Here is a 17893-nt window from a genome sequence, read left to right on the forward strand (position 1 = left end):
CTTCTACAGTCACTTCTAAAATTCTGGAATTAATTGTGATTCTGTTTTATTTTTTTCATGCAGAAAGACAAATTTTAATGTGGTACAGTGCCACAGAGCTCATGACTCAGGAGTCAGTTCATCATGACTATAAATATTCAGCCCTGAGACAAACAGCCCATGTTCCTTGTCGTGTACTTGAATGACCAGTGACAATTTTACAAGAGAAATGCTACCAGATTTTTCTTTAGGTCATTATTGCCCTCAAATGTCTTGTAGTTTTGGGGTTTTGTTCTGGTTTGGGTTTTAAGTCAACAAGGAAAACAGTGACGTGTCTCATGCTTTTAGAGAAACTATTTTCAGTAATTTGTGCGCAGCTGTCGTGGTTTAAACCAAGTCCCCCAACTCCCGGAGAGTTAGGAAGGAAAATCCAAAGAATGTAGCCCCCACGGATTGAGATACGAACGGTTTAATTGCTAAGGCATAACACAAAACCCCTACTGCCATTTACTACGCTATATATATAAGTAGTTGAAAATACGTCTTTAAAGTTTTGTATTAATATATTCCAGGGAACAGAATTATGAAATGAGAAATAGGCAGACAGTCCAAGGCCAGATTTTGACAAACTGATTTGCGTAGCTACCGTGGCACACCTCACCCCAAGAACCTAGAATTTCAGAAGTGGTCAGTATCTTTTCTCTTGCAAGAAAACAGGAAAGTTTTAATCCTTTTCTGGGCCTTCCGTCATAATAAAATCATAGTAAATCTTCCTGCAGCTACAACCACAAGAACAATGCAGCATCTAACATTTCCTATGGGAGAAAAAAAATTAGGTGTTTCAGAGCTGTTCAAGATCTTCCCTCTCTGATGAAATCCTAGTGTTGCTGTTGTTTTCACTCAAACTCAGCTGTGATTTGCATCAATTGAGATTTTGGGGTGTAGTTTTTTTTTGGTTGCAAATCAGAGATGATCTCAGTACATCTGTGGTTTTGTAGACATCTCAAGACTCCTGATAGGGAATGAGAAGACAGCTCTTGGAGGCTATGTGCATTGTGGGACGTCCACTGGAAATCAGGACTGCCTGTAAGCCCTTGGTTTCGCAACGTGTCTGTCAGGGAAAGTGCCACCAGTGTCAGCAATTGCCACTGTCTCTTGCAGCAGCAGCGTTGCCAACATGAAAGATGTAAAAATCAGTCTTTTCCCATATCTTCTCCCCCATCTCCCTTGATGACAAAGCTGCTATTTAAAAAATTCATCCTTCTGGCTCTTCCATTTGCCTTCTGTTATTTTGAAATGGGAAGATGTGTTTTCTGTTTTAAAGCAGTGACTAGGACTAAGAATTTGCCTATTTCAATAGTTCTCACATGTTCAATTGACCCTACGCAACTCAATCTATCCTCCCCTTTTTTTAGGTAACCATCTCACTATATTGGGGATGGTCACCAGAGGGACTTCTGCTTCTAACTCCCCAGAAAATGGATGGGAGAAATAATATAATGTCCTCTCCATGGCAAAAGCCCCAAGACCACAAAAGTTTGTGGAAATGCAGATACACTGGCTAAAAAAAAGAAAGTTTGCTGAATACCATAGATTACTTTTGGTTTTGGCAATACATACACCAGATACTTCTGGTATCAGTTACACTCTTTCCTTTTACACAAGTCATTATGAGAGCATTTATTCAGGATGCTAAAGACAGTGCCTGTTTCCTCCCTGCCTATGGGGTTCCTATTGGTACCTGCTGGTAGAGCCCTGGCTGCCAAACTACTTAGGTCTGGGTTTCTAGCCATTCATTATTTAACTACTTACACAAAGTGGAAACAATCTAAGAGATTAAATTCAGAATATCCCTCTTTCAGGACAGATACAGTAGTTTTATAGAGGAAATACAGGATAGGATCCCTTAGAACAGATGAAGAAATTGTCCTACTATGTTGCACAGCCCAGGAGAGAGCTTGGATCTCTGGACTGCTCTATCAAGTAGATTAAATATAATTTGTGTACACTTATATATGCTGCCAAACATGACACTGGCACAGTCTGCATGCCTTAAGTGTAAGAAAGAGCCCCACCTAGTCTGCTTTCAGACAGGGTTGTGTTTCACTTAGAATTTAAAGGCTGTTGCTAAACATGGTCAGTTTTGCCAGAAAAGACAGAGATCCTGATGATAAGTAACCTAGAAACTGAAAAATAGGTTGCTTAATACACACACAAAAATCTTATAGTAATTATTACGGGTCCTTCAACTTTAGTTTGCTGGACAAAGAGTTAAACAGTTCAAAGGCAGTTTCCTTTGGAGAATGTTTATTGGATCAAGTTCAGTGTGGCTTAGACCCCAAATAGAAATACTAGCTTCAAACAGAGCAGTACTATGAAAGTAGGAATAGTCTGTGGCCTTCCAGACCTCACAGGCTATGTTGGTTTGTTACCCAGTGTCAAAACAAAGATGTCCCTTAAAACACATACACATTAACTCAGTGTATTTCACACACCCTAATCTTTTATTTTGGATGTGCTTTTCTCCCCAGTCATTGGGGTTGTGCCAAAGTTACTGAGATCCTGGATGAACTACAAACTGCCCAGTAAAAAGCCTGTATGGTATGACTGGACCATCGGAGCTATATAGATCATTAGAGGAACAGGCTTTAAGTGCTACTGCTCCTATTTACTAAGCTTGAAGTATTTAATTCTTCAGATTTTTGAACTGTGCTTATCTTTGCCTCTTGACACCTTTTACATTGCAGAAAGCAGGGTAAGGAAGAACCCAGCAGGTGCTTCTCTTAAATGGAACCTGGGAGATCTTGTTAGCTGTGGGGTGGTTTTTTATTTTTTTTTTTAGCTGTCTGAATCTTAAGACTTCTAATAAATGTGCTAAGAATTAAAAAGCATTATTAATACATGATGAGATCAATCACATAATGTAACAGTCAAACTGATGCAGAAGCTATTAGTACAGGAACTTGATATCATGCCAAATCTGGGGTTATCTTTGATCTATCTCCAGATCCTCCTTTTATTTGTAAACATCCAGCTAATCATAGACTTCCTCTGACTTTTATGAGTGAAAGAAACTGCATCCGTTATAATATCTCTGAAGAGCTTTAACTTTGCAGATGTTCATTTGTGTGGTGAGGAGGTATGAGCTCCATCTGGTGGATAACTGGAAACGCGTATTTCCATTTAAAAAGCTCAAAACGTTTCCACATTTGAGCAGAGTTTACTGTGTGAAGAGTGAAGCAGATCCTCTTGCAGCTGTGCATTCCTTAAACAGCTTCTGTTTTCAGGGTAGCGAGAGGATTTTAGAGTCTGGGAGGAGGGCACAACATTTTAACTCTAGCTTACTGTGGGCTAAAAGCTGTTACCAGTGCCAGCAGTTCTTGGGTGTTCACAGTTCTGCATGTACACCATACCACCACAGTTGGCACTGGTTTACAGTATTTTTGCAGTCTCATCGGAAAAATGTAATTTAATATTCATAGGCAACCTATCTTCCCACATTCAGAGGTGGTCCCACACAGCGTAGTTGGTGTATTTGAGGGTGGTGGTGTCAAGAAGCTCAGTCACACTGTGTGAGCTACATATGATCTGCAAATGACAGAGATCTTTGACTGTAAAATGCAGGCCAGCATCTTGATAAACAGCAGTGTTAAACACTGATGTTGCCTGGGGAAAAGTAATGTTCACATGCATACTGTAGTTAGAATACCATTTTTTTATCCTTTGTTAGTTTACAAAAAAAAAAAAAGGCATTTCCTGACCTTTGAGCTAGTCAGGTAAAAAGCTACTTCAAGATAACAGCATCAGGCCAATGAATTCCCCTCAGAGATTTGAGGAAAGTAGTAGGTAGACATACGTACTTGCTGCCAGAACCAGCAGTACTTTGAACCTAGCAGTTTGCCCAAGACCTGCATGTTCACATCACCCTCCTGTCATGAAACAAAAGTAATTTGTCCCAGGTTGCTTTTTTGCCTACCATGAAGCAGATGTACCATGATACAGAGAGCAAATAAAATACACAGTCAGTTGTGGACCTGGCATATGCTGTGAGGGCCTGGCCACATGTCACACAGGGTATATTACAATGCACACCACTCCCAAGGCTTTCCTCTCGAAAGTGTGCCAGCAAATTTAGCCCTGAGCTGGCCTTGAGGATGCTCTAGCAGGTAAGTAATGCAGACAGCTGATAAACCTGCCTTATGTGCAGCTTCGAAGCTTTTCCTCCTCTGCAGTGTAGAATAGCTACTTGGTCCAGGCTGCCATAGTACGCATAGACACAGCAAGTGTAAATTACCCAGAAGCAGGACAGTTGTGTATTTGTACAACATGATTTACATATCCAGAAAAAGCAGTTGGTGCACCAACAAAAAAACCCAGGGACTGTCTTTAAAGGTTACATCCACATATTTCCAGTTTCTTGACTGTTCATTTCAGATACAGAGCTGCGCATTTTTGTTATAAATTAGTTTGGTCACAAGAGACTTATGGGAATTGTAGATATTTATATTATTTATCTGCATTTAACAAAAAACCCACAAAAAAACACAACCCAAACCCCAGAAGCAAATATGAAGCAGTAATAAGTATTCCAGAGTAAGGGGGGTTCTAAGCTATGAGAAATCCAGGCTGAGGAGAAGTAATAGTCATGCAATTTTTTCAGCATCTACTAAGCTAAGTCATAAACTACTGCTGGAAAGTAAAGACAAGTTTTTCTTCAGCAAATCTTTAGCTGTTTTGCAAATGGAAGGCAAAGGAGAAAAGAACAAACAAAAGCTTCTGAAACAAGGTCAAAACATGGTTGAAGGTTAAATTATGTTTCCTTAGGGTAGGGGTTGAAGGAAATTAACTGTATGGCTTTTAAACAGAGCTCCTGATTGTGGTAGGTGCTCTGAATAGAACTGAAGTATGGGTATTTGGAGCAAAACCACACCATAGTGAGGTGGGAGGGACCACATCATGCTAGCAAATACAGTACTGGAGTGTGGGCTTCTGACTTTTAATATTTTTCTTGCATTTCTTTTCTGCATGGCAGTAGTGAAATAGGGACTTCTAAGCTTCTGAACAACTGAGAGAACCAGGTTTGGAGAAGACATGAGGAAGAACTGGTCGTCAAAAGATTTCATAAAAACTCAGAACTGCGTGTGCCAGATCTGAATTGGCACCACCTTTCCTTTTTTGACATACTGCAGCAGTCGCAAAAGGCACCAAAACAGTCAAATTAGAACTTGCAGTAAAAGTTGTGTTGGACTCCTCTCTGTATGATAAAACTTACCTCCTTGTGACTATTATTTACACCTGTTAAAAACAGATTTGAAGACTCCTTTCATGGAGCAGACAGCCAAAAGAGGCAGATGCCAGGTGTTAAGGGCTGCACTGAAATGAGTTTGCAGAATTTGCTATTCATGTGCCGGAGTGCTCCTTTTCTGAAATAAGGCTTCTTAGAGTTTCTGTCAAAAAACTGCTTAGATTTTTTTAGTTCAAACATTAGAATTATATACTTGTGCACAATGCTAAACTTATCATGTGTTAAAAAAAAAGAAAGAAATGAAAAAAAAGTGTGAGGTGAAAAAGAAAAGTCTTGAAAGCAGAGGAAGGACAGGACGGTGAGAAAGATCCAGCTGACCCGATTCCCCTGCTGCCATGATCATCATTTGCAAGCTGAAGCGGACCCTCCATGAAGCACAGTGCTTATATGTGGATAGTAAAGAAATGGTGCTCTGGTCTTATTACACGAATGGTGAAAAATTTTAAAAAACAAGGAGATGAGTAAATGTGAAATAATCTTCACAGGGCACAGGATGCACCTTGTTCTGGATCTAAGCCTTGCAAAACCTGTCTTGAAGAGGAGAAGCAGGCATTCATGTTTAGATTTAAGCATTTTTTATGCATTTTAATGCATTTTTTAGAATGTTTACAGCTAAATTAGTTGGGGGGAAGAAAAGCCCTACCCAAAAAACCAAGGCAGTAAATGTTTCAATTTAGGGCCAGCATGGATTAAAAAAAAAAAATATTCTTTTGTTTCCCCCAGACAGCAATGGGTCAGACCGAGACATGTAAGCAGCCTAAACATGCTGATCTATATTCTGCTATAGTTACGCATCTTACTAATTCTACTCATGACTATAAAAGGATGTTTCATTGTTCAGTATAACTGTTATCTCAAGAAGAGTCTGTCTATAATTTTATATATAATTGGCATTAATTTTCATTACTGTTGTTATGAAGTGTGTAAAATACTGTCTGTATTGCAGCTTGTATAGGGCATGTGTCTGTGCTTGCTTTACTCTTTTTGAGTTTATAAAGTTGCTATACAAATGCAAGAAAAGATGTTCAGATATTTTTGAATGTGGTTGCTTAATCTAATTACACAGCCCCAAACATTTCAGTATATAGATGTTGAAAGTATTGGCTCTATTAACACATAACACCTTGAACATTAATGTAGGCATTTTAAAAGCCTTCAGTACAATACTGGAATGCTGATGCTTCTTCCCAGTGGCTGTGCTGGAGCAAAGGGGAAGATGGTCACTATCTGGACAAGGCCAGATCCCACTGGGGATTCTGCAGGGTGAAGGATAATGTAGCTGGCAACTCTAATAGAAAATGGGGTGTCCTTGCCATAGAGAACAGGAAGGACCTTTACAGTAAGACCACCATGAAGCAGAGGAGAAAAGAGCATTATGTTTATAGCATCACCTAAAGACAGGCCTTCAACAGTACACTTAGCGTGGGACATCTAGAACAGGCTGTGACTGTTCTGTAACTTAGCAATTATTTGTAGTCTATGTAGAGTAACGCTGAAGACATTCCAGATTAGTTTTCATCATCTTTAAAGCTTATTCTGTGCTTTGATACAGTATCTCTAATAAAATGTTCTTACAAATCTGCTTATTATTTTCATTTAATTCCATCTGATACCTGAAATAATAACAGTCCTGACAACAGGGTGAAGTTCCAGTTACCACCTGTTTCATCTGCTCCTGCATTTTTCCCATTCACCTGCTAAGAATGACAAGAAGGAAAACAGATGAGTAAAACCCAAATAATCATAGGAATGAGAAAAGAAGAGAAATCTTTACTGCTGCTACAGTTCACTTATTATAAACATTCTTTACACTAAGCATCTAAGTGAATCTGAGCAATTAATCAAATTATATTGATCTCTGAGTATGAAGTATTGGTCTTTGCTTATGTTTACAGTACACTGTTTCCCTTAAGACTTACAGTAACTGTAGTTTACAGTTACTGGCAATAATTACAGTATGTTGTTTAATCCCATTCACACCAGTTCTAGACAAAATGATCTCTTTTCATTTATTCACCCCCTGGACCATGCAGAGTATCCTTTTAATATCTTCAGACAAGACTAAGCAGAGTTCGACTTCAAGTATACTAGAAGGTAAGATCAGAATTCAGAATAATCCTGGCAAGGTGCAGATGTGATCCGAAAACATGTTACCTAGTAGGAACTAGGAACAAGTGCAAGATGGAATCATTAGCCGTGAAAGTAAAGGAACAATTGCTTAATTTCACAGAAGCATGCAGTGGGTTGGGTTGGAAGGGACCTTAAAGATCATCCAGTTCCAACCCCCCTGCTATGGGCAAGGACACCTTCCACTAGATCAGGTTGCTCCAAGTCCTGTCCAACCTGGCCTCAAACACTTAGAGGGTTGGGGCAGCCACAGCTTCTCTGGGCAACCTGTTCCAATGTCTCACCCCCCTCACAGTAAAGAAATTCCCAAGATCTCATCTAAATCTACACTTTCAATTTCCATTGAAAAGAATAAATGTGTTATTTTGGATCAAATCCTGCAAATTAGTCTGGAGCATCATGCTGTTGCAAATAAGGGTAAAACCTAAATGTCTAAATTGGAGTATAATCTGCTCCTTCAGAACTTCTAAGACATGAGCTAGTAACATCTCCAGTTTTGATCATGCACTTGAAGATACAAGTTGCATGCAGAGAATCCAGAAGAAAGCAATGAGAAAGGCTAGAAGCTGTGAGAACTTTGCCTTTGAGGGCAGATTGAATGATTTTAGGTCATCTTTACAGAAAAGATGATAAAAGGAAAACATGTTTTTTTCATATATATAAAAGAATAAAATCACTTTTCCTCATACCCACAATTGAAAGAGGGAAAAAAATTACCTTAAATTGCAAGAAATGAGATTTTAGTTAGACACAAAATGAGACTAAATGACTTACTAAGGTCCTTTTCTGATCTGATTCTATTATTACTTGCAAACTATCTGCTTTAAAGTCCCAGAATCCCAAGGGTTGCAAGGGACCTTGAAAGATCATCTAGTCCAACCACCCTGCAAGAGCAGGGAAACCTAGAGTACAAATTTTATTACTGTCAGTAGAGCTGGCACTGACTGCAAGAAGAGGAGGCCACAGTTCTAGGAAAGTAAAGGACTGCCTAAAATGCACAGCACACCAGTTCATCTGGTTAGCACTAGTGATACTAACCCCAGCTTTTAATCATGCCTCCGCAACTGTCAGAAGTCTATGTAAATAAATGTGTTTTAAAACCACTTAATTATAAAATAATTATTCCTTGAAACATCAAGCATTAGCTTAATCAGTGTTGGCAACTTCCATGATTTTATTGAGTCTAATCAATCTGAAGCAACTTAGTTTTTGTTGTGAGATGGTGTAAATCAGCTGTTTTATTTTTTCTTTAAAAAAATAGCTCTGCAGATTACATGGAATATCATAAAAGTGTGATCAGACCATATGCTAAAGATTAAAAAGCCAGAAGGTAAATAAAGCCATATGTGTTTTTTAAGCTCGTAATTTTAAACTAGGTTTATAATTTTAGGAGATCTGACTCATGATTTTTGAACTTCTGGTTTGGCAATACCAAATTACCCTGCCCTATATTCTGCTGTTCTGACTATGTCCATATTAGCGATCATGCAGTTGTGTAATCTGCCAAGAACATACTGATTATCAGAACTTTGTTATTCACAAAGAAACACTTATTTAAGAAAAATTATGTATTGTGGCTGCTTTCAAATTAACAAGGAGTATCTCTGTGCAAAAAGTGGAAGTATATAAAAAAGTAACATAAAAAGTTACATGGTTCCCTCCCACATACACGATGATTTTTAATACAGCAGCACCTTGTCAGAAGAATATTGTCATTTTATATACTGATAGTTCTTGTCTGAGTTTCAGTTACTAGACATATATTCACAAATATAAATGAGATGAAGAATTTCAGTGATTAAAAGATATTATGGCAAAGTATTCTTCATTCTTAGCACAGCTGTTAGACTTTTCTGAACTGACTGCTGTATTATAAAATAATTCATTTATCCTCACCAATACAATCTGATTTATGCAATATTCTGGATAGATTTGCTAGGAAAATGGATATGAGGCAAATGGATACAAGGGAAATGGATAACAGAATTTAAGGTCTAAAGGCTTATGATTTTCAAACCTGAACAAATCATTGCATTTTAACTTTTATCATTTTAATGATTCAAGTGGCTGATGTCTGACTGAACTGTAACTTGTATTCACTCCTATTTTTAGACTACACTGCCTTATGAAATACCAAGATAAAGAAAAGGGCTGAATTCTTAGCTCTGTGCCAGATATTGAGCTCTTGCTTCATTGAAGAATCTAAATACCACCTTCATTTCTGGCTGGGTGGTGTAATGGAGAAGATCCTACAGCACATTACATAATGCTGCCAAACAGGACTCACGGGTGTATTATTGATCCTAAACATAAATAAATGCATCAGAAAGAGGCCTCCTACTTCCAGAGGTGCCAACTTGTTCTGAAAGTTACTAGGAAAATATGGCTTACACATTCAGGATGGGAGAGTAACAGCAAATGTTTTGTTAAAGGGATAATCAGACTTATGCTGAAGTCCTCACCATAAGCTCACTCTTTAATTTCTGAACCAGTCTGTTTAGCTCACCTATAACATGACTGCATGTGAAGCAACATAAAAGAAAATCATGAGGCTCTTCCCATATAAGAGTATGACAGCATAGATGAGTCGGTCCACAAATTGTTCAAAAAGTCTTAGAGAACTGCTGACAAAAAGCAGGCTTGTAATAGCTCTGCTGAGAAAAGGGAAATGTTTAATGATGTTTTGGAGGTTGCTCCCTCTAGTTAAACAGGACTTTCTCTAAGGACATTGTTAAGAAATGAGAGGTGATGGCAAGAACATCACATGAACTTCTGATTAGGAACAACAGCTTAAAGAGCAGCTCAGACCTGTACATATCGTTGTATAAGAAGAAAACAGCACCTATGTGCTCAAATGGAAAAGAAGCATTTCTGCAATAAGCTAAATTAAATATTTGGTAGCCTGAGTCTACAGACCTTTTGATTTTTCCTGAGACTGACAACAAGAGTGTCATTTACACCATAAGAATTAAAATTCCTCCAAGATCTTTCCCCCAAATTTACTATAGCAAAACAATTCAAATGATGAAATAAATAGGACTGAGGGAGTACTATCAGGATAAGCAGTAACCCAGTCAATGCAAAGAGCTTTTTAACAGGTTATCAGCACATCTGGGATATCAACACATCTGGGTATCAGTACAACCATATATCAGGGCCATACTAGTTACTGGGCCAAGGAAACCCCAAACAAGTTTTGTCTGAAGTTGCATGTATTTTGTGCCTGAGCTGGTAAAACATGTATTAAGTTTTAGGCCAAAATTAATGAAATGTCACTTCTAAATCTGGTAAAAACCTGATTGATTACAGCTACACTTAAAAGGGGTATCAGATGAATTTTGCTGCAAAGCCTGGTTATTGTGCTAATCGATATTGTATTATTTCTTATCTCCATCTTTGTTTCTCTACATACCTTTTTGAGGTAGGAATCCTCTTTTTACTTGGAAGTAACATGATCTGAGTTTGTACTGCAGCTATCAAAACAGGGTTCTTGTGTATTACTAGTGCTCCTAAGGGACAATCCTCACAGGGACACAAATAACAATACCAACTTTTCAGCTGAAATGGAATTTATCAACCACCTCTCTGTATTGCTCTGGCATTTCTCCTCTCTCCATACGATACAATCAACTGAATGAAGTAGCAGTGAATTACAGGAAAAGATAGCTTGGTGATGAATCAGTCACTGGTCTAACTACAGGAGAAACCGACACCCTCCGCATCAAAGAAATATGCATACGGTATATAAAGAGCAGCTCCTGTTGGAGGCAGGGAGAGCTGACTGTTTCCATTTTCCACTAACTTACTCGGATTTCCCCGAGGTCAGAACCTGTGTGAAAGAAGACCAGGATCTGTGGGAGAGTAATAGTTACTTAAGCATGTACAGTATTTACTGTCAGAAAGTGAAGCTCTTCCATCTCAGAACTACATACACACATACCACACAAAAGAGGTGGAATCTTCGTGTCTTGCAAAAAGGTTTCGAAAACCGTACTAATCGCAACAAAGATGTTTTTGAACGGGAGTTGGAGTATCGATAATAACTGCGTGAAAAAAAAACAGGCTGGGAAAAGCTGTAGCGTGTTTTCTGTAAGGGCTGCTAGAGCGTAACGCTGAAGGCTGGGGACAAAATTAGTGATGTTTTAAGCGTGCAGCGTATTTAATCCTTCTCTCACGGAACACGTGAAGTCTGTGGGTGGCAGACTTTTAGCCTCACTTTTAAAGTAGCTATCGTAAAGGAGCTACTCACTAAGCCTCGGAGGAAAAAAAGAACTCGGTGTGGTATTTTGCTCTCCTTACTGGAATATTTTGAAGCGTTTGTCTCAAAGTAAGGAAGAGTAATTTGGAGGAAGCACAGCAGCGCATTTTCATGTGTAATAGATTTCCATCAAAGCACTTTCCCAGCTCCGAGTTAACAGCTTCATAGCTTTTGCTAAATGTAGGCGTGACGACATTCCGCATTAGCACAACAGAAAAAAATTTGGAGACGTTTCAAGAATGGTCACCACGCAGAAGCACACAGCAACAGGGCTTCCCAAACCTCCTCTTTCCATGTTTGCCTCCCGGTACCGGGACAGGCTACCTGCCACACCGGCGCTACCCACAAGCCGTGACTGACCACCGACTGCGGCCGCTCAGGGCGAGGGGGGAGCCCGCCCGAGCGGGTATGTGCGCGGAGGGCTGTCAGCCAGCCAACTGCTGCCGAAATAAGGCTAAAAACCGCCTCAGCCTTCGCTTGCTGCGGAACCTTCCCTCTGCCATGGCGGGAGGGCGACAAGCCACCGGCGCTGCGGAGGGGGTCTCCTCAGGCTGGCGGCGCCTCAGCCCTGGTCCCACCGGGATCGCGGCGACAGGGCGGACACAGCTCGGCTGCCGTTTGGCACTTACAAGCCGCGGGTGTGGGGGGGACTAGACGGAGAGAGGGGGGTGGGGGGAGAGAGCTGAATTTCTGCCTCCTCGCAACCAAATAAGGGTAAATTCCCCATCAGCTGGCGGCCGGCTGCGGGATGACCGCAGCCCTGGAGCACACACCGGGAGGCGCGGCCACGCTTCCCCCTCACGCCACTGCCCTCAGGAGGACGGACAGGCGAGTCGCATAGCGACCACCCAGCGTACCCCTCCCGAACGCGGCGGCTCGATCCCCATTGGATGGCGGTGATGTCAATCACCGGCCCTGCTTCGAATGTCTGCGGGAACTTTCTCGCAAAATTTGGGGCGGGGGCGGGGCCAGTGCCAAGCGCGTGTGGTGATTGGTGGAGGGCTATGGCGCAGGCTGCAAGACGAGACGGATCGAGAAGGACCAGGAAGAAGGGGTTCGTCTGGCAGCCATACAGCGGGGAGGGCTGGGCTGGCGGGTGGGACCCACGGCTCTGATTGGCCAGTAGGGAGGAGGTGGGTACTCTCCGGTAATTCTCAGTGGCGATTGGTCGGTGGCGGCGGGCGGGTGTCCAGATTGGCCATCAGGGTTCTGGCAGGTTCCAGAAGACGGCCCAGCCGGCTATAAAGTGTGCGGCAGCGGCAGCGGGCTGGCACATCGCGCCGCGGAAAGCAGCGAGAGCGGGTGGCGGGAGCGGCCAGCGTGGGTGAGCGGCTGATCAGAGCAACCTGACATCATGTCTGGCAAAGGGCCGGCAATCGGCATCGACCTGGGCACCACGTACTCCTGCGTGGGTGTCTTCCAGCATGGCAAAGTGGAGATCATCGCTAACGACCAAGGGAACCGAACCACACCCAGCTATGTGGCCTTCACTGATACAGAGCGCCTCATTGGTGATGCAGCCAAGAACCAGGTGGCTATGAACCCTACCAACACCATCTTTGATGCTAAACGTCTCATCGGCCGCAAGTATGATGACCCCACGGTGCAGTCGGATATGAAGCACTGGCCCTTCCGTGTGGTGAATGACAGTGGCAAGCCCAAGGTGCAAGTGGAGTACAAAGGTGAGATGAAGACTTTCTTCCCAGAGGAGATCAGCTCTATGGTCCTAACCAAGATGAAGGAGATTGCTGAGGCCTATCTGGGGCGCAAAGTGCAGAATGCCGTCATTACAGTGCCTGCTTACTTCAATGACTCCCAGCGCCAGGCTACCAAAGATGCTGGCACCATCACTGGTCTTAATGTGATGCGTATTATCAATGAGCCCACAGCAGCTGCTATAGCCTATGGTCTGGACAAGAAAGGTACTCGAGCTGGTGAGAAGAATGTGCTCATCTTTGACTTGGGAGGGGGTACTTTTGATGTGTCCATCCTTACTATTGAGGATGGAATCTTTGAAGTGAAGTCCACAGCTGGTGACACCCATCTGGGTGGGGAGGACTTTGACAACCGTATGGTGAACCATTTTGTGGAAGAATTCAAGCGTAAGCACAAGCGTGACATTGCTGGCAACAAGCGCGCGGTGAGGCGGCTGCGTACGGCTTGTGAGAGGGCAAAGCGCACCCTCAGCTCTTCCACACAAGCTAGCATTGAGATTGACTCCCTTTTCGAGGGTATTGACTTCTACACCTCTATTACCCGTGCCCGCTTTGAGGAGCTCAATGCAGATCTTTTCCGTGGCACCCTGGAGCCAGTGGAGAAGGCTCTGCGTGATGCCAAGCTAGACAAGGGCCAGATCCAAGAGATTGTGCTGGTGGGTGGCTCTACTCGTATCCCCAAGATCCAGAAGCTGTTACAGGACTTCTTCAATGGCAAAGAGCTCAACAAGAGCATCAACCCTGATGAGGCTGTTGCTTACGGTGCTGCAGTGCAAGCAGCTATTCTCATGGGAGACAAGTCTGAGAATGTGCAGGATCTGCTGCTGTTGGATGTCACCCCCCTGTCCCTGGGCATTGAGACAGCTGGTGGAGTGATGACTGCTCTCATCAAGCGCAACACCACTATTCCCACCAAACAAACTCAGACCTTCACCACCTATTCAGACAACCAGAGCAGTGTCCTGGTCCAGGTATATGAGGGTGAAAGGGCTATGACAAAGGACAACAACTTGCTGGGCAAGTTTGACCTAACGGGCATCCCCCCAGCACCCCGTGGAGTCCCCCAGATCGAGGTCACTTTTGATATTGATGCCAATGGTATTCTGAATGTCAGTGCTGTGGACAAGAGCACGGGTAAGGAGAACAAGATCACCATCACCAATGACAAGGGTCGCCTTAGCAAGGATGACATTGACCGTATGGTGCAAGAAGCAGAGAAATACAAAGCAGAGGATGAAGCTAACAGAGATAGGGTGTCTGCCAAGAACTCCCTCGAGTCCTACACTTACAACATGAAGCAGACAGTGGAGGATGAGAAACTGAAGGGAAAGATAAGTGACCAGGACAAGCAGAAAGTGCTCGACAAGTGCCGGGAAGTGGTCTCGTGGCTCGATCGCAACCAGATGGCTGAGAAGGAAGAGTATGAGCATAAACAGAAAGAGCTGGAGAAACTCTGCAACCCGATCGTCACAAAATTGTACCAGGGGGCTGGAGGTGCCGGGGCGGGTGGCTCTGGTGGCCCAACCATTGAAGAAGTAGATTAAAGAGGACTGAAACATAGACTGGTTAATGGACAGTCACTCCATTCTTTGCTTTGTTTTGTTTTATTTTTTTCTAACCTTTAAGGAAAACGTCCTTGCCGAGAACAGAGTTCATTCTGTTGGGTGTGTATAAAGGCAAATCTGTCAGCTTGGTTTTGATAAAAGGGAAGGCACATCCTGCTTTATAAGGTTAGTAATAGACAAGTTTTGTTAATTCAGATACAGCTGTTTGTACTCTGGATGTTTGTCTCTGTTTAAGTGTCTCTTCTAAAGTAACCACTTGACTGTTGCAGCTGACAAGTTTCAAGTTATGCATGAGAATCTTTATAGAAGATTAAAAATATATGCCAAATTCAGCTTCTGGAAATTTTGGTAATAAATAAAACTTATTTAAAGCATAAACTTATCTTCCTGCTCTCTGTGAAGGGATGGTAGGGGGTAGCTGTGGGAGGGGTGTGTGAGGAAGACCTTCCTGGTGGTGTCTGCAGCCTCTGTGCTCCTGCACCCAGGAAGGTGCTGGGAGCAGAATGTGGGTAAGGTGGCTGCTGCAGTGGGATGGGGGGTGGCAGCTCGTTGGAACAGAGGACACCCTGGGGAGGGAAAAGTTACCCCAAGCAGGGGATGTTGTTTTAGGGCACGACCTGCTCTTCATCCACAGCTTGTGGTCTGGGTGGCAGGACACAACCCAGTTGCTCCAGCCCTGGAAACGCACGGGGAAATGCTGTGTTCCTCTTGCATGAAAGCAAACAGTGGGGAAATAAGTACAACAAAAACAGTCGTGCTAGGCAGGCGCTGGGCTCCATAAAACAGAAATGGATTTGTGGCCAGCTATTGTGTTGTTACAGAGTTATTTTTGGGTTGCTAGTGTGCAAGCTGAGCATATACTTCTCTGAAATGTTGGTTGTTTTTTTTTGTTTGTGGGGTTGGTTTTTCCACCCCTGCCACTCCATTACAGTGTTGCCAAGGACACCCTGAGAGCTGGGAGTGCTGAGCAGGGAGCTGAGACGCTGAACTTGACTGAGCAGGCAAAATTTGTAGTAGTTAAACTTGTCTGGCTTTACTACAAACCGTCTCTAGAGCTCTCCATTTGTTTAAGAAAGCAAAAAACATGCAGTGTTTAGACTCTGAGGAGCTGCAAATTAATGAGCTCTAATAGAGGAGTCTGATGACATGCACATTTTTTGACTGGCTTGTCCTTTAAGGGAAAAAACCGCAGAGCAGTGGGCAGCTGAAGGCTGTGTTTTGGTTTGTTTGCTTGGTTGTAAGTGGGAGTGTTGGGGTGCTGGGAAGCACAGCAGCGCTGCCCTGCTGGCTCCCTGTGCTGCAAGGAAGGTTGAGGACTTCAGTTCTTTCAGCTTGTAGCTGATGTGTGTATGTATATATATGTATATATATTAAAGTTCTATAAAAATATTTTGTGATAAGAGGCTGACAAAAATAAACTTGATTGGTGTTTAATAATCATCAGAGATGTAGGACTCTGATTTACTATGTGGATTTTTCTTTGCCTGTTTGTCAGGGTACTGACTGTGGAGTTTTCTTTACTGGCTACTGAAAGGGGTTCCAGTAGCTGCCATGGGGGAGTGTGAGGCTTGTTGAAAGCTTGTATGATCAGCTATTGTTACAAATGATTCAAACCCACTTCAAGTTTATTGAATGGTTCATAGTGAAATGGCTGTGCCATCGCTTAGAGATGTGAGAATTCACAGCAACTTCAGCACCTGCTGAGTGCTGCAGTGAAATCTTGACAGGCTGTAATGTCACTTGGTGCTTTTGGTGTTGATGTGCATGGCATCTTGCTGGCAATCACCCTCCTGATTTCCAGGCTGAGGTATGCAGGACCCCTGCAAATGAGGGATAGAATGAGTTTTAAATTTTACTTCTTTTTTTAGCAGCCAATAGATATATATGCTTATGAATAGAGTAGATGATCTGTAAGTGAAAAGCTGTTGCTGCAAACTGTCATGCTTTGCTAGATACACTCTTCCTGACTGAAATCCCACTACTATGGGGCAATAGTAAGGATTAGGTAGCATTCATGTTTGTTGAAAATGTAGGTGAACTTTTTTTTTCCTACTAACTGACTGGCAATTGCTCTTGCCACATAGTTTCCTTTACTTTTCAGCCCTTGCTGTGCATTCCTCAGCGTTGCTGCCCAGTTATTAAATGCAATTTTTTGTTGTTTTTCCCAAACGTCTATTTAAGTGTGTTGCAGAGCTGCTGTAGCTAAATGCACACAGCAGATGGTTTGTCGCAAGCCTGTGCTGTCATCTGTCCTTTCTCTCAGTTTGGCCACTGCTGCTCTGTGCCTGTTGGTGGTGGGGCAGGCAGGGAGCAACATAGACCACAGAAGTGTAGTACCTGTCCAGATGGTTAAAATATCCCTGGGGCTGAGGGCATGAGCAGGTTAACACTGGAGAAATTGTGTGCATATGTGTATATGTGTATGTATATATTTATTTTATTTATTTTCCCCTTGGAAAGGGATGTTTTTTAGTGTGGACACACCTGGACTGTGTGTGGGATATGTGAAAGATGAGAAACTTCTGCTGGCTTGTATGACTGGAAAAGGATTTAAGTCCTGAGGCACAAAGTAGCTTTTCAAATATGTGAACAAGCCCCCAAAATGCAAGTGGCAGGAAACTTGAAGGGCTCAGAGTTAGATTCCTCTCATTCATTCACTTAGTTTATAAAACCAAGAATAACTCTGAATTGATTTTCAATATATTTTACTTACCATAGCGTGAGCTCTGATCCTATTAGTTGAAACTTCCCATAGACTTGGTGGGACTACATTTGCCCCCCCCCACACTTTTCTTAAAGAAATAAAGTAAATGTCAGAGGGGAAAATGCTGTTCCTCGCTTGCAAATAGGTGTATTTGGTGAGTACATGTAGTTCTGGGGAGCAGTTGCACATTTCAAATGAATTTGGCAAAGCCAGGAAAATAATCTTGTCTAAAATCTGCAG

The 17893-nt window shown here is 42.4% G+C and overlaps 2 protein-coding genes across 3 annotated transcripts in view; both read left to right on the top strand.

Moving 5' to 3' along the window:
* ZBTB1 (zinc finger and BTB domain containing 1) overlaps positions 1–6864 on the top strand; it is a 29399-nt gene extending 22535 nt beyond the window's left edge. The window contains exon 3 of one of the 2 annotated variants that reach the window (XM_034062306.1): positions 5012–5101. In XM_034062306.1, coding sequence (XP_033918197.1) covers positions 5012–5022 — 11 coding nt within the window. In that variant the 3' untranslated portion in view covers positions 5023–5101. Of the gene's footprint in view, positions 1–5011 lie in introns of both variants that reach the window. The other variant, XM_034062305.1, reaches the window with a different exon arrangement.
* A 5887-nt stretch (positions 6865–12751) lies between these two features.
* HSPA2 (heat shock protein family A (Hsp70) member 2) lies at positions 12752–15327 on the top strand. The gene has a single exon (XM_005149603.2). It carries the CDS (start codon positions 13024–13026, stop codon positions 14926–14928), a length of 1905 nt encoding a protein of 634 aa, XP_005149660.1. The 5' UTR covers positions 12752–13023; the 3' UTR covers positions 14929–15327.
* The last annotated feature ends 2566 nt before the right edge of the window (positions 15328–17893 follow it).

Source organism: Melopsittacus undulatus, chromosome 4 (assembly GCF_012275295.1).
Source record: "Melopsittacus undulatus isolate bMelUnd1 chromosome 4, bMelUnd1.mat.Z, whole genome shotgun sequence".
Classification (NCBI taxonomy): domain Eukaryota; kingdom Metazoa; phylum Chordata; class Aves; order Psittaciformes; family Psittaculidae; genus Melopsittacus; species Melopsittacus undulatus.